Source organism: Manacus candei, unplaced genomic scaffold, assembly GCF_025592945.1.
Source record: "Manacus candei isolate 608988 ecotype Guabito, Panama unplaced genomic scaffold, ASM2559294v1 h1tg000046l, whole genome shotgun sequence".
Classification (NCBI taxonomy): Eukaryota; Metazoa; Chordata; class Aves; order Passeriformes; family Pipridae; genus Manacus; species Manacus candei.
Genome location: NW_026138094.1, coordinates 7,439,811 through 7,455,010, shown reverse-complemented (window position 1 = coordinate 7,455,010; position 15,200 = coordinate 7,439,811). Strand labels below are relative to the sequence as shown.

Sequence of the window (15,200 nt, the reverse complement as noted above, 5' to 3'; positions counted from 1 at the left end):
AAGGACAGCTCTGTCAAGTGCAGTTTATTTGCTCCTTTTCAGCACAGCCTGTGTCCAGTGGTCTTGCTAATCCTTCTGAAGTTTGTTACTTTCTATATTAAACTACTTAATGTCTATGGAACTATTTCCATTCACAAACTAATGTAGATCTACCAAGATCATTTACTATTGTTTCTGTTGCAACTGAAAGTGCTATGCAATTCACAGTAGAAATAACTGTGCAAACAACTGAAAGTTATCCAAATCAGAATTTACATAAAATTTCATACAACAATCTTCCAGAGCTCCTGTAACAGGGAACACTCAATAACTCTTTTGTATTATATTACATAGCAGCTTTCATTCATTCTGAGATATGTAATGGAATAAGATATCAATACCAAGCTGTCATATACTGCCTTGAAAAACACTCTAGAATGATATATGGACCTTTGATTTATTTCACATCCTAAATGTGCAATAAAAAAAAGAATAAACTCGAAGCAAAACTCTTCCACAATGTTACAAGCTTTTGTCTCTTAATCTTACCATTACACAAACTAAATTATGCCTGGAGATCCAAATTTCAGCCATTACTACATATTTCTTCCTTGGATCAATTCCAAAGGTCTTAGCCAGATTCAGCTGTATACTGTTACACTGAAATCTTTTCATGATAACAGTAATAGGGGTTTTAATTTTTGAAAAGCATATATTAGTCTATTAATTACATAATTGTGTGCCAAATTCAGATGTTAACCTGCAAATCTGACAGCCTATTCAGATGACTCATTTCTAATGCACAAACTACTATTTAGAACAAATTATTACTGAAAACAGAAGCTGATGGGTTCAGGTCACACTGAAGTCACTGCAAGTCATATTGCCTTTAAACATATAAGTTAATTTACTTGCAAGAAGATAGTAATTCCTTACACAGCTTGGAGCTTTAAAAATGTTCTCATTAGGATCAAGACAATGTAATGACATTTCAGTTGAAGGTTTGGTGAAAATTACAGGATTTTTTTTCCAGTACAGTTTTTAGGAAACATTAGAAAGCAAAGAAAAGAAATACACTACAATCTTGGTTTAAGACATTCAATTAAGCTGAAGCATAAAACAGAGAAACAGCTATCATCATAATTTCATGCAGAATTGTATGGGAAAGTGTCTGTTTCCTGGTGACACCTAAAAAAAAAACCAGTCCTGATTTCGAGCTGACTGAGAAAGAACCTTTCATACTATCTGGAGGGAAATGGTACAGGTATTATAGGTTTTATATCCCCCACTGCAGTAATGAAATATAATTTTAGTACACCAGCTTATCTGTTCAATAGACTTTTCTTTATTACCACTGGAAGGCAGAAATGGAATTTCTTCAGTGTACTCTATATATTTACATTATTCAGGATTGTAAGATGGCCTTGAAGTAACATAAAAGATTTGCCCTCCTATTGCTGACATGGCATCACATCACTGTGACATTTATACATAAAGCTCTACAAAGTTAGTAGATGATTTCATCATAACATCTGATATTCAATTTATATTTTCTTAGCATTTTACATTAAATACACCTAGCAACACTCAAAAGCAATTGCAACTAACTACTAAATATTTCTCTTTTACACTGGTTTAGATAAAGACAGAATTCTGAACCTCAGGAAAACCGGAACATTTAGACCCTGTACCTAAATGCCAAGTTCACCTTTTATTTATACACCTACACTCAACCATTCTGTGTTAGACTGCAGTTCAATGTAAAACACCAGTGGGAATGAGAGAAAGAGACAGCATATGATGAATGAACACCTAATTCTACACACAGCAATACTTAAGAATAAGTAACACAAACAACCATGGCCTCCTAACACAAAACCAGCAGCTCTAAGAGAAGCCAACATGGGCCTGTTTCCTACTGGTTTGGGTTTTAGATATTTTAACATCTAAAGTGAAGGAGGAGTCCTCATTTGTTTAACTCTGCTCAACAGTCAGTTTACATCTCTGATTTGGTTGGAATTAGGGAGTAATTTCAGAAGTTCAGAAAGAAGAAACTGGAAGACAAAACATATTTGCACAATTCTCGTTTCTTCAGAAAACCTGATAAAAACTCAGGACACACTGGTACCATACAAAAAGTCAATTTTCAGTTCTTTCCAAAGGAAGATAAATCCAAGCTGCCAACTTGACAACAAATTATTTTCTGATGTATTCTAGTGTAGTAACAGCTGACAAACTTTGCTATTTTACCAGTAAAAGCAAAATCATAGCAGTTTTAATGTAGAATCTATTAATTTTAAGGTCACCTTCTAGGAGATATTAGTTGCCAACAGCAGTCTCAAAGGAGGTTGTTTTAATTAAAAATCCATCCTTTATCATCATTTACTGTACACCCTGGACTTACAAGAGCTTTTTCTTTTTCCCAGCTTATTACAAGCAGATGGCAGAAATAAGGCAAACTATAAAAAACTGCTGCAAAGTCAACTTGCATCTTCTAAGAAAGTTACAAACACCTTAGAAAAGTACAAGTCTTGCAAAAAACCAAAAACTCTCAGATTTTTTACATGCTTTTACATGCTTAAATTAATCCCTCCCCCACCCCCAAGGCATGCAAATAACCGTAGCAGATCAGTCCAGTAGTCAAACATCAAGATACACAAGAATAGTTATGTCTCCTCAAAATTAACAGTAAATAAAACATACAACATTTATTCACGTTCTTTAATAGGTAAACATGAAACCACTGGTAACAGATATAGTGGAGATATTCTTTGTTCCTCCCTATGTTCAGACATTCTTATGGAGCACCCTCATGGAATGCCAGTTTAAATACTGGATCTCTCTTGCTCCACTCGACCATCACTCAATTCTGTTAAGTACAATCTTCACTGTGTAATTGTGAATAGCACACACTGTGCTCAGGAACTACATCTACACAGTGCTGTCTTTTAAAACACTTAGATTTTGCTTCATGGAGATACCTTTGACTCTTTAGAACTAACCCCCTTTTCAGATTTCTTCAAGAACTGCTTATCTCTAGAATCTTAACACATAAAATATCAAGAAATACACATTCAGCTATACTACTGTTTTTCAAACAATGGAATCCAACTGTCACCTCAAAACAAAATCATTAATAGTACCTAATCCACAAAATCACACGGTACTGCTTATGACTGGTTATCTCAAAGGAAAACACTCAGGTGATTTCATTTTCACATTAGCCAAATAGTAACTACTAGAGTAACTTAATACCAAGCCCAGTAAGAAATACTTTTCAAAATAACTACATAGCAAGACACTACAATTTTCAACATACTGAATAAACAGGGGGAAGGGAAAGTAACTAAAATCTTGAAAAATTCAGTGTCTGGTGCATGTAAAAGCCAACTTTGCCCCTATGTCACAATCTTCCCAACAAATAAAAAAACAAGTCATTATTAGTGATAAAACAGCCAGAAAGTCATGGTCTCAGTGTACTCTTCTCTGATAACTAGAGTACATATCCAGGAGGGGAGACAAAGCAGGAATGGCGCTGCTGTGCCACACCAGGACCTGAGAAGAACTCATGTTTCAGATACTCAAAGCAAAACTGCACCATCTAGTGTCTGCTCAATCCAGAAGTGCAATGCATCTTTTCCCTGAACTCACTGTAAGAAAGATTTTTGTAGACAAGCTCAGCAAGAAAAAACTAAAATAAATCTAGGAAGTGCGTGGATAACCTAGGATAGTAGTAAAGCTTTCAAATATTACTATTGTAGCAGTACCATTTTTTTGCACAACAATTTAACAGTCACAATCAGTCCAATTCAGCAGAAAAATTTATATTTCCTATATTACTTCACTGTACAGTAACAATCCCAGAAAAACACAACATGGCCAGTTAATACAAAAGCTGCCTATTGAAAATGCTCCAGAGGCTTAGAAAGATGAAAGGTTAAGATGAATATTCTTATAAACTCCTCAGAAAAGCACATTTCTTCTGAAAAAAACCCAGATGACTTCAGCTAAAAGTAGTACACTTAAGTGTGCCAGGGAAATGAAATCAAGAAGGATCTACTCCTCAGAGAAAATAATATGGTTATTAAGCAATAAAAAGCTGTAACAAAACAGTCTCCCAAACCTCCCAGAAAAAAACCTTTTGAAGTGCATTAGTGCCTTTCAGGGCATTGAATAGAGTTAGTCAAGGTTTGGACTACTTTAATTAACCCATTTTATTTTGCACTTGCAATGAACTGGATGATCATTGAGATATTATGCCCAATTTGATGGGAAGTGTTTCCTGGTACAACACAAGCTGTTATGGTCATGCCAACACAACCTCACTGAAAAACTAAGGAAGTATTACAACTCAATCATTTCCACCAAACATCCTGAAACAGCACACAGTGCATGCATTAAGATGATATATTTGGACAACAGCACTATTCTCCAATAGATTTGATGTACCTTCTAAAACTAGTATGATTTAAAAAAATATCTTTTAAAGTCATTCAGAGAATTTTTACTTGAGGAAAAAACTTTATTGAATCTCAAGAATCCACTATTTTCTCAGGTCTAAAACAACTTACCCACACTTTCAACATGATTTTTTTTCCTAGAAGTATCTAATGTAGGTCAGAAAGTTAAATGTTACATTTTCTTACCTTGGTTTATTCTGTGGTAATGCTTTTGAATCAACAGGAAACATTTTGGAAACAAAGACTATAACTGGGGCTGTTCCTTCACTACTGCATTTCATAAAAGCTGAAGAAACACACAAAAAAAGTTATTTTCACTTTTTTCCCCTCAAAAGTATGAACAGATTATGGTTTTACCTTAATTTTACAGGCATTACTGTTCATTTTCTATTTCAATGGGTAATACGCTACAGACAAATTAACAGGAAAAAGTAGAAAATTACTCTGGCCTAATCATTTGATAACACTGCCTGTATCTTCAAGTGTGTTTCACAATAAAATGAGCACAATTGCAAAAATGCAACGCTTGATAACAAACTACATGTACTCCAATACTAAAGGTATTGCTTTGATATTTAAACCTGAGTTCATCAGTTGATTTAGATTAGAATGAAAACCAGAGAGCAGCTTTAAGACTGAACTATCCAGTACCTCAAAGTACTCTCCCTCCTTTCAAACAAAAGGAGGAAGTCCTGCAAATGCCCACGTGCTCATGAAATCCTTCCAACATCCCAGCAAGCACAGATATTCCTCAAAGGATGAAAGATCCGCACAAAACTTAGCAAATACTTAGGAAATTCCCATAAATTATTTTTTCATCCAAGTTGGAGCACATCATGAAATTCAAACCAGACACAACACCATTCAAAATTTCTAACAACGTAGAAACTGAATCATCTTCTCCTACACTTCTCCCTTTCATCTGATATGTGAAATCCTCTTAGATTTCTTGGTGTTCTCCTCAAAATATTGTTCTACAACTAATATCCAATTACCAGAAGCTGATCAGTACACTTGCAAAAATTAAAACCAAATTCAAACCACTACTGGCTAAAAATTAATGATTTTAATATTGAAGTTAGTAAAATATTCAGTTCTCAATTACATTTTCAATTCTACTATTAGAACTAAAAACAAGTATTAACCTCATATCCTTGTAACACCCTAGCTTTAAAGTCTTAGACTTTACATCACCTGCAGCTTGAGTTGTTGAAAAACCATGAATATATGGGATTGAAGACAAATATGGAAATATAATCTTATCAAATTAGACTACAACATGTCAGTGACAAACATCGAAAAAGATACTACAAGTAAAATAATTATAAATTTGAGTAGAGATTACTACACATCTTAAGATCCAAAGACAAAACCACCAAGACAGAAGTGACCTTCATGTTAATGGAAGAACACCTACTCACCACTTTTCAGTTCCTGAGTTTCTGGTGGCAAAGAATCAAATGTTCTAGCTCCAACACACATCAGCTTTTCCACTCTCTCTGCTGTGATGTCAAGAGGACTGGGAACTTTATTACACACCATGGCTAAAAACCATTGCTAAGGATACATATTTATATTTCCTTACTGAATGCAAATAACAGAAAAACAAATGCTTTCAATGCTTCTTTAATTCAGCCTCATGCACTAACTGCCAGCAACAACAGATCCAAAATCCAGCTCTGTCTGTCACAGTGCATACAGGTCCCTCTCAAATCAGAAACAATTTTTTGCCATTTGTCAAGTGGCCCACCCTATGTGCAACTGGGAAACTAAGAACAGCACAACTGGGGCAAGATTTATAGAACTAATTAGTATTTATACATTAATAATTTGTGCACATCTACTATAATATAATACATATTATATTATAAATGATGAGCACAGCAGACAAACAACAAACACTGATTTTGGATTAAGAAATTGTATGCCTAAAACATAACATCAGACATTTACAGAACCTCACAGACAGAAGACCTATGACACTATTATAAACAGGAGATGGGTTCCTCCTTCAGGAAAACCACTGGAATTTGTATTTAAAACTATATAATGAAAGTGTATTGTTTTATTACCTCCAGTTTAATAATTTAGTTTCCTAAAAACAGCATGCATGCAAAAGCACGAAGTTGGTAGAAATATAAGAATAACTGCAGATATGTAACTTGCAATGTTACAAGCAAGAAAATAGGTGCAGATACCATAGGCACAGACATAAAAAAAGGGAACATATCATACCAAACCACACACTGAAATATGTGAGCGCACTCTGAAGTCTGAGAACTGTCAATAAAACCAAAAATAGTATCTTTCCTAAGGATACAGAGGACTGCATCAGATATTGGCAGCCACTGGCTACAAATGGCATTAAGCTGAACTTTAGGGTCTGCGTGCCGTGACTCCCGTGGACCAATTTTCAATCCTAAAGAGGTGACTATCTTTTCTATTTTTTCTTTGTCCCTGTAAGGAAAAGAATAAATAGATATAAAACAGAGTAGCAATATGTAACAAAAATCTATAATCTGTGACTATTTAAAAAAAAAAAAAATCACCACAGCACACAGAAAGAGACATCATGAAAACTTTATAAATCTTCTCACCTTTTCATAACAGCTTCATACAGACTCCATATGTTGTCCAGCACCAACTGCACAAACAAAGGTTTCTTTCCTTTTGACTGGTAGAAGATAAACATACAGCTCATTACCAGCAATTCCTCACTTTTACAATAGGCTTAAGACTGCACTTTTCCTAAGGAGCATGTAAAACCTTTATTCAAAATCAGGACAGTTATCTGTTTCCACAAAAGATCACTACTTCAACAGTCTGTCTTATAAAAATGCTATAAGGCACAAACCCACAAAATTTAGAAGTAGAGGACAAGGGTTCCAATTTTAGAAAAAGTACCTGATAAATATGGCACATAACTACCTTGAGGCTGGTTATCCCCCTTTTTATAACTATTTATACATTTATAACTATTTATAACTCTTAATCCTCACCTAGGTAAACACCAAAAAAAAATCATGATTAAATGACAATAAGGAAACTCCCTGAGAGATGAGATTTCCTCCATGTAGCATCTGAATAGTCAGTTTTGGAATGTTCTCTGCTCCAAGGGTTGATGCAAGGCTATCCTTGTGACTTTATACCTCCAGTGACACTGAGTGAACAGGTACTGAGGTCAATTTTCACAACACGCTATGAGGAATAGAATGAAAAAATAAAAACAAGCCCCAAAATAAAAACCAGGTAAAATTTTTGACAACCTCCCTACCTGATCACCTTTCATTATCTTCTTTGCTTTTGTATTTAGATAATAATCTCCCCATAAAGTCTTCAGAAGTACTGTAGGTTTGATTCCAATCTTTTGGCTGTACAATTTGGCAAAATGCTCAATGCTGAAAGGAAACAAAATATACCTTGACAGAAGTGCAATGCTGTTTACATGTTCTTATCAGCCCAAACAACAGACAGACAGCTTGCATGAAAATCACACAAAAATCTCAAATCCTTCTTTTACTCCCACTTCTCCAATTGTTCTCACTTTAGTTCATATTGTTTAACAGTTACACCTGCAAAAATATTTAGTCCTAACAGGTCAAAAACATGAGCAGTGTTTGAATGGCTTTGTTTTGTTTCAAGTCAGCTTCAAGGCTGTACTTGTTTATTTGAAATAAACATTTGTGTACTATTCCCTCAGCAAAAACTCAAAAGCATAATACAAAAGTTATAAATACTTATGTGGTGACTCTCAAACTTATTCTGTGAAAGATGTCCCACAACACATTTAAATATAGTCTGTGACCAGAATATTTGCTCCCTGCACACACGGAAAAAAAAATACACGTTTATAATTGCAACAATCTTATTTACAGAATAATGCTATTTGATAATCTTTTCTTTGAAATCCAGAATTCTTAAGTTTCTACACATAAAAAAAGACCTGCCCATGTCAGCAAGACATGAGCTGTGAGTTCTCAACTAAGCCCAAAGAGATTTCTTTTCCAGAAATTACCCTAAACTCTCAATACAGGGAGAACATTCAAGATTTGTGCACCAGTAGCTCCTGCATAGACATTTACAGCATTTTTCAGCACCTGAGGATTATGAGAAAAACACATGCACTTACTACACTGGATGAGGCTGGCACTGCCCAATAATCTAATTTTTTTTTCTATGACAAGTCATAATACCTTCAGGAAAAGAACCCACAACCATATAACAGCAGTCAAGGCTTTCCATGATTAAGACCATGCTCCACTGATCCATATTTCACCACACAGTACTGCTGCCAGTCCACAAGTACCTCTTGAAACTAATTAAGAAAAGTATTCTTTTTTTCCCCCCTCCATTATATAATTTATAAGAGCCAGGGTCTGCCAGTTCATTGTAAGAAACACAACAGTATCAGAAATCTTCATTCACCTTCAACAAATACATTAAAACACTTCAGGATGTGAGGTAGAAATCGAGAATTAGGACTGCTACAAATAAATCTGGCAGATTGGAGTCCTGTCATTTGTCTAAGATGTAGGAACGTTTTATTGGATAGAAACTAGATTAACATAATCTTCTAATGTGTAATCTGGGAACAGTTTGATCCAGATCCAGCAGCAGAACAGTAACACCACTTACCTAAGTTAGATGCACAAATATTTTTGGCTGAGATATAATTTTGTACATGAATAGTTCAATTAATGCAATCTTAAAAGTGTTTTAAGATATACAAAGCAGAGGAGGGTTTAAATTTGGAGAATCTTAACAAACACATTTTTTTGTTCCATATTTAATAAAAAGCATTGTAAGTTTTTTAAGTTCATCCTGAATCAGTTTAGTATTGGCAAAGAATAAACAGAAGGCCTACCAACCTTCTTTAGTATATCAATGTACCAATCACAAAAGGAGGACAAGTCATATCTAGCCCATTTCTTCCTCCCATCTGAAGCTAAGTGACAACAAATATTTAGATTTCAGCCTTATAGAAACTCTGCAAGTAAGGTTCAAGGTACTTGACAAACATTTCAAGGGGCAGGGACGTAGCAAATACAAAGAAACAACTAAAGCTTGACCAGTTATCATTCCACTTCAGATTACCCTTGCATGGAGCATTAATCATCTATCACACATTCCACTCTGCAGAAATATCAGTGCCAACATACACCAAGAGCTTCTGCTGATCTGAGCCAGAGAAATAACTCAATTTTCAGACACATCTGTATGAAATTTAATTCTATATGCAGAGAAATTATCAGGAAAAAGGAAACAATGAAAGGAAAATAGCTATCTAAACCTCACTTTTACAAAAATAACCATTATTTTCACCTACCATTTAAGAACAACATACGTGTTTTCTCATTACAAAGGCCATCACAGGGTGTTTATGACCATGTGATTATATCAGAATGTAGTTCTGTAACCCATAAAATCTTAACAGTTGATCATTTACTTGCAAATATCAACTAGCTTGATCCAAAAAAACAGTTTCTAAATTGCTTTTGAGCTTATATTTCTACTTATTGTAACAATGTACTCCACTGTACCACTTCCTCGAAGAATCATTTTTCTTAATGTTTAACATTCCCTTGTGGCACACTTAGAATACTAATGCAAAACACAGGCCAAGTTTGAACTTCCCAAAACAAAAACTTAGCTTTTTGCTTTCATGTATGCCCTTGCACAGACTTTATCAGTAAACAAAACAAAAATAAGCTGCAAATTGCCCATTCTTTATCCATCCAGGAGAAAAACAGCAGATAGCTCTACCAAAACACGTGCTTAACAATTTCAGCCCAAATACTCTGTGTAAGAATAGTTTGTTATCATAATCCATTTTCTCCATGAAATTTCAATGAAAAGTTACCAGTCAGGAAAACTAAAGCCTACAGATACCAAAATAGTGTTTCCCTGCATATCATAAACAGGAAAGTAACTGTGGGCACCATATGGCAATGGAGGACTTAACATGAGATGTGTTAATGTGTAAAACAAAGGTATCAGAAAACTCCCTCTAGCCTTCAGAAATGGAAAGGCCTCCCCTCACACATATCCTCTATGAAAGATCTCTTTCAGACTTAAAAACATGTCGGAATTGGAAAATTTGTTTTCAACTTCTTTGCACACTTCTCTGATTTTTCTTTTAATAAATTGTTAGTACTCATGACAGATAACTAAACTAAAATAGCTGATTTTATTTTCCCTCTCCTCTGAAGTGACAAGAAATGTCTGTGTTAAACAACAATCTATGCATGGCACCTTATTTAAGAGTTTGACTTTGACTTAAAAATCCCGGAGAAGATTTTTCTAAAGGTTCTGCAATATCCAAGACATTCACTGAATTACTGAGTGGATCTCTCTAATTACATTTTCATGATGTAGACAACGACTCCACCTCGTGGTAACCAGAACATGTGCAACCTTCACACACCTGCTGCCCTCCCAAACTAATCTACTTGTGCAGTAGCTCCTGCACTGCTGCAGTTTTTGGCCTTGTCTATCCCAGTCTATCAAATGCCAGCAACTGATAAAATACTGAGTTTACCAGGCTAGGCTGGACATCACAGTGGGCCCAGCAACTGCTAAGTAAAACAGAGGTCCTGTCACAGAGACAATGCTGGTAGTACTTTCAGCTGTTCAGTGTTAATCTATTAGAATGGATTTATATACAGTTACATATCAGAGAAAAATCTAAAAAACATCTTTACAAATATGGAGCAACTGCAGTAATCAAGTGAAAAAAAAAAAAGAAAAAAGAAATCCCAGACTTACCCAAAACCCCAGCCATCAATTGCACTGGCAAACACCACATTTCCATGTTCTGGTGAAAAATACAGATGAGAATCATCAGTATCTTCCAATCCAGTACTCCAGTCATAAATTTGATCTCCTGGTGCAGTGTCTGAAACATTTTCACTTTCTGTTTCTTTCTCAGCTCTTTCTTCTAACACTTTGGAGGTAAAGAGTGCTCCAGTGACTGCATTGATCTACAGAAGGATATGTAAAAACATCTTCAGATTCATTCACTCTTTCACAACCCTTGCAACTCAAATGCAACCCTCCAAAACATAAAAAGAGAGGTTTTGTTAACAAGATAGCATTGCCTATGATTCATCTGGCAATTGAAAACACAGACATTGTGTATCTAATTCTGCACATTTGAAGACAACAGAAGTTTATGAGACTAACACCATATGAGGCATAAACACATAGTCCACACCAGGACTGAATCAGACAAAGAGGATCATGTGTAACACACTTGGGCTCTCAGAACAAGGAATGGTGAAACAGAAACTTGTTACTGGCAACAAACAAACAACAGAGGGCAAAGGGAAGCCAGGCAGGAAAGTGCTTAAAAGCAAACTCTGGGGAAAAAAAAAAGTTTGAGGGTAACTTCACTTAAAACTCAAAAGAAGAATCAACTTTATTCCTACATAAACCCATCCATATCAGGAGCAGTCCAAAGAGATAATTCGTCTACCTCCAAAGAAACTTAAGCAATTTAACAGGAAAAACAAAACATTCAGCATATTATTTCTAAAAAAGAAGACTCTTCCTGATGACCTGTCAAGAGGCATTTAACACTCTTTTCTCTGTCACAGGCTTTCTGAACCTCGAAACCTATTAGAAATAAGATGTATCCCAATGTTTAAGATTAGACTAAATGTTATAGTGCAATAAAATCTGCTGTGTGAACATGGCACTATGGCCTGAATACCTGTTCTAAGATATTCTTAAGGTGCAAGTATGCCTCCTGAGGGGTGAGCTTCAGCTCCACAATCAAGCGATCGATTTTGTTAATCACCAACACTGGGCGTATATTTTCCAGCCATGCTTGTCGCAGGACTGCTTGAGTCTAAGAAGGAAAGAGTTTTAAAAAATATCCATTACAGAAAGCTTGGTACCATAAAAAAAGACAGACTATTAAAAAATAAAATATAATCCTAAAATTGAATAAACATGTAGTAAAGGACAGGTTGACACTCAACCAGAAATCTGATTCCCATGGTGTATAGTGGTAGTTATTGAAGAATTCTGTAGCATGGCAGAATTTCATGGCAAAAACACCCACAATAACAAAAAAACCTCCCCTATTTAGAAAAGCATGCTTTTTTTTTCATGGCTATCTCAGTTTTATTTTGCGTATTTTTTCACTTTCAAAACTCTAAGAGTCTACGTAAATATATGAAATTACTTCTTTAAAGAATTGTCCATACAAATATTCCATTATCTGAAAACTTGCATACTCACTGTTTCAACCCCGCATCATTACACCCACTCACCAGTATTGTTCAGTTTTTCAGCACAACTACTTTCCTACCTCGAGTGCACTGTCATTTACTAAAAGTTTTACAAAACTTCTTAAACAGCTCATCTTTCATTTCTGTATAACACACTTCAGACTTCACTTGTTCTGCCTTCCCTACCCTCTTTCTCTGTTTAATACACTTTATTTCACCTGTGGACAGACTCCTTCAACAGCATCCACCACTATGATGCAACCATCACAGAGTCGGACAGCAGTAGATACTTCTGAAGAAAAATCCACGTGCCCTGGGGAGTCTATTAAATTAATGAGGTACTCCTGATCACCTAGGATCAAACAATAAATTAACATTTCAGAACAGTTTTCAAAAAATATTTCTTTCAGCCACCTAGTTATACTGTTTCAGCTATTATCTGTAACTGTCATGACATTAACTACAAAAAAACCTTTACAGCACAGTGTAACAGGCATCTTGACATAGTAGTAAAGACTGTACTACAACTTGTTTTTTTGAAAGAAGTCTTGCCTTTAAGTGTCATTAATTCAAGATTAAAATTTAAGTACTTAGATCTAAAATAAAAAGATAAAGACAACTATTCTTATAGCCTCCACTCGGAGATGGGATTGAAGATGGTTTTCCTAATGCTGAGATTAAACTCAATTATCTTGGCTGGCTGTTGAATGCATGATTAAGTCTCTGCAGAATCCACAAATTCCTAAATGGCCTAAACACAAAAAGCCCACAAAAGAGAAAAATACAAACGTAAAAGCTGCACGCAAAAAGTTCACAACAGCAACAACAAGGAAACAGGGAAAAACAACAAAAGTATGTATTACAAATCACATTTGCCAGCACAAAAAACTTACCTTTCACAAAGTGCAGTGAAATTGCACTAGATTTCATTGTTATTCCTCGGATCTGCTCATCTTCTCTACTGTCTAGATATCTCAGCTGAGTACAAAACCAAAAGAACAGGTGATGAGTCTGTAGAATTATCTCCACAATTTCTTATCAACTGTCAAAGACTATGAGCGCAAGAAAACAAGGTTTAGCAAGCCTAGAATTGGAATTTTCTTAATCATCAGAGATTTACAATCCCAGCATGCATACACCAGGATTTCACTAAAAAACACAGTATAACTCTACCTTTCCTGCCAAGCGGCTGGAGATTATTCCATTGCTAGATATAAGACAATCAGCTAGAGTAGTTTTGCCTGAAAAGAAAAATAAATTACTCAGATTAAATGAATACAAACAACGGCAAAAGATGCAACAATATTATGAATGCCGACAACATGCAGTGTTCTAAAACATCAGCACTAATAAAGGCTTTTAAGTACCACAAAAGTATAAATTAACTTTCAAAAAACCAAATCCGATTGTTCAGCTTCACCTGTTAGGTACCCATGAATTTGTTTTTGAAGACTGGATGTAAACTTACCTGTCATGACCAGAAAAGCAACTGAAATAACAAACAGTACATCAAAACCTCAGTATAGCAGGCAATTAGAAAAAATATCTGTGTTATAAAATAAGTGTTTATTATTATTTCCACCTACATAACAAACTTGTTGTAGTAAGTAAACATAGAAAAAAACCAGCCTACCTTACAAGCATATATTTCATGCTGACATTCACCATCACAGAAGTAGAAAACATTCCGTTTCAACTATTCCGAACTATTACAGTATAATGCTCTCTTAAGTTCTTAAAGATAAGCTGTACCAGGCCAAGAAAAACGTGCATAAAGCAAATTTACATCCCTGAAACAGGTTTAAGACAGTTTAAAACTAAACCCATGAAAACCTACTGCCTTGAACCAGCGACCAAAACATCTCACCACCGTTCCAACACACACAACTTTCCTCTGGGGGTCTCTGCCAGCCACAAACACCTCCTTACCATGATCCACGTGGGCTAATATACAGATATTCCTGATGCCGGACGTCTTCTTCTGGAGGCCAACCATCTTTTCCACGCTGGTGAGCACCATGGTCGGCTACTTCTGTGAGCGGAGGAGAGCATTTTATTTAGGAGTCAACTTGAGAAAACGCTTTGGATTTTTTTAGCGCTGCTCATCGGGGAAACCCCGTGGAGCGCGTCCCGCCCCTGGGCCACCACCTGCACCGCACCTCGGACACCTCAAACTCGGAGAGCACGGGCCTGTTCGGACTTTAACCCGGAGCAGGAGGCTGGGTTGGGTCAAGTTTGGTTGGGGACAACCACTGAGCCCGGACAGGCACAAACCTCACGGGTCACCCTCCGGCCGCGGTCCGCCCTCCCCTGCCGCCCCTTCCAGCGGGCACCGCCGCGCTGCCCCCGGGGCTTCCCCGGCCCCGCAACGCCCGGGACGGGGTACAGACCGCCGGGGCCGGGCCGGGGGAAGGGGGGAGTCAGCGCTGCTGCCCCCGCGCCCCTCCCGGAGCGGGGAACACTCACCTGCGCTCGCCCCGCGCCGCTCCCGGAAACCCGTCCCGGCGCCGCTCCCGATCCCGCCCCG

The 15,200-nt window shown here is 36.5% G+C and overlaps 1 protein-coding gene across 2 annotated transcripts in view; it reads right to left on the bottom strand.

Annotated features, from left to right (window-relative positions):
* Nucleotides 1–15,199, bottom strand: part of EFL1 (elongation factor like GTPase 1) — a 68,687-nt gene extending 53,488 nt beyond the window's left edge. The window contains exons 1-12 of one of the 2 annotated variants that reach the window (XM_051796587.1): nucleotides 15,140–15,199; nucleotides 14,603–14,705; nucleotides 13,847–13,914; nucleotides 13,567–13,651; nucleotides 12,892–13,025; nucleotides 12,151–12,288; nucleotides 11,205–11,419; nucleotides 7,714–7,837; nucleotides 7,037–7,113; nucleotides 6,760–6,896; nucleotides 5,861–5,983; nucleotides 4,626–4,725 (exon numbers count right to left, since the gene is read on the bottom strand). In XM_051796587.1, coding sequence (XP_051652547.1) covers nucleotides 4,626–4,725; nucleotides 5,861–5,983; nucleotides 6,760–6,896; nucleotides 7,037–7,113; nucleotides 7,714–7,837; nucleotides 11,205–11,419; nucleotides 12,151–12,288; nucleotides 12,892–13,025; nucleotides 13,567–13,651; nucleotides 13,847–13,914; nucleotides 14,603–14,693 — 1,292 coding nt within the window. In that variant the 5' untranslated portion in view covers nucleotides 14,694–14,705; nucleotides 15,140–15,199. Of the gene's footprint in view, nucleotides 1–4,625; nucleotides 4,726–5,860; nucleotides 5,984–6,759; nucleotides 6,897–7,036; nucleotides 7,114–7,713; nucleotides 7,838–11,204; nucleotides 11,420–12,150; nucleotides 12,289–12,891; nucleotides 13,026–13,566; nucleotides 13,652–13,846; nucleotides 13,915–14,602; nucleotides 14,706–14,832; nucleotides 14,993–15,139 lie in introns of those variants that run through there. The other variant, XM_051796588.1, reaches the window with a different exon arrangement.
* Between the last annotated feature and the right edge of the window lies 1 nt (nucleotide 15,200).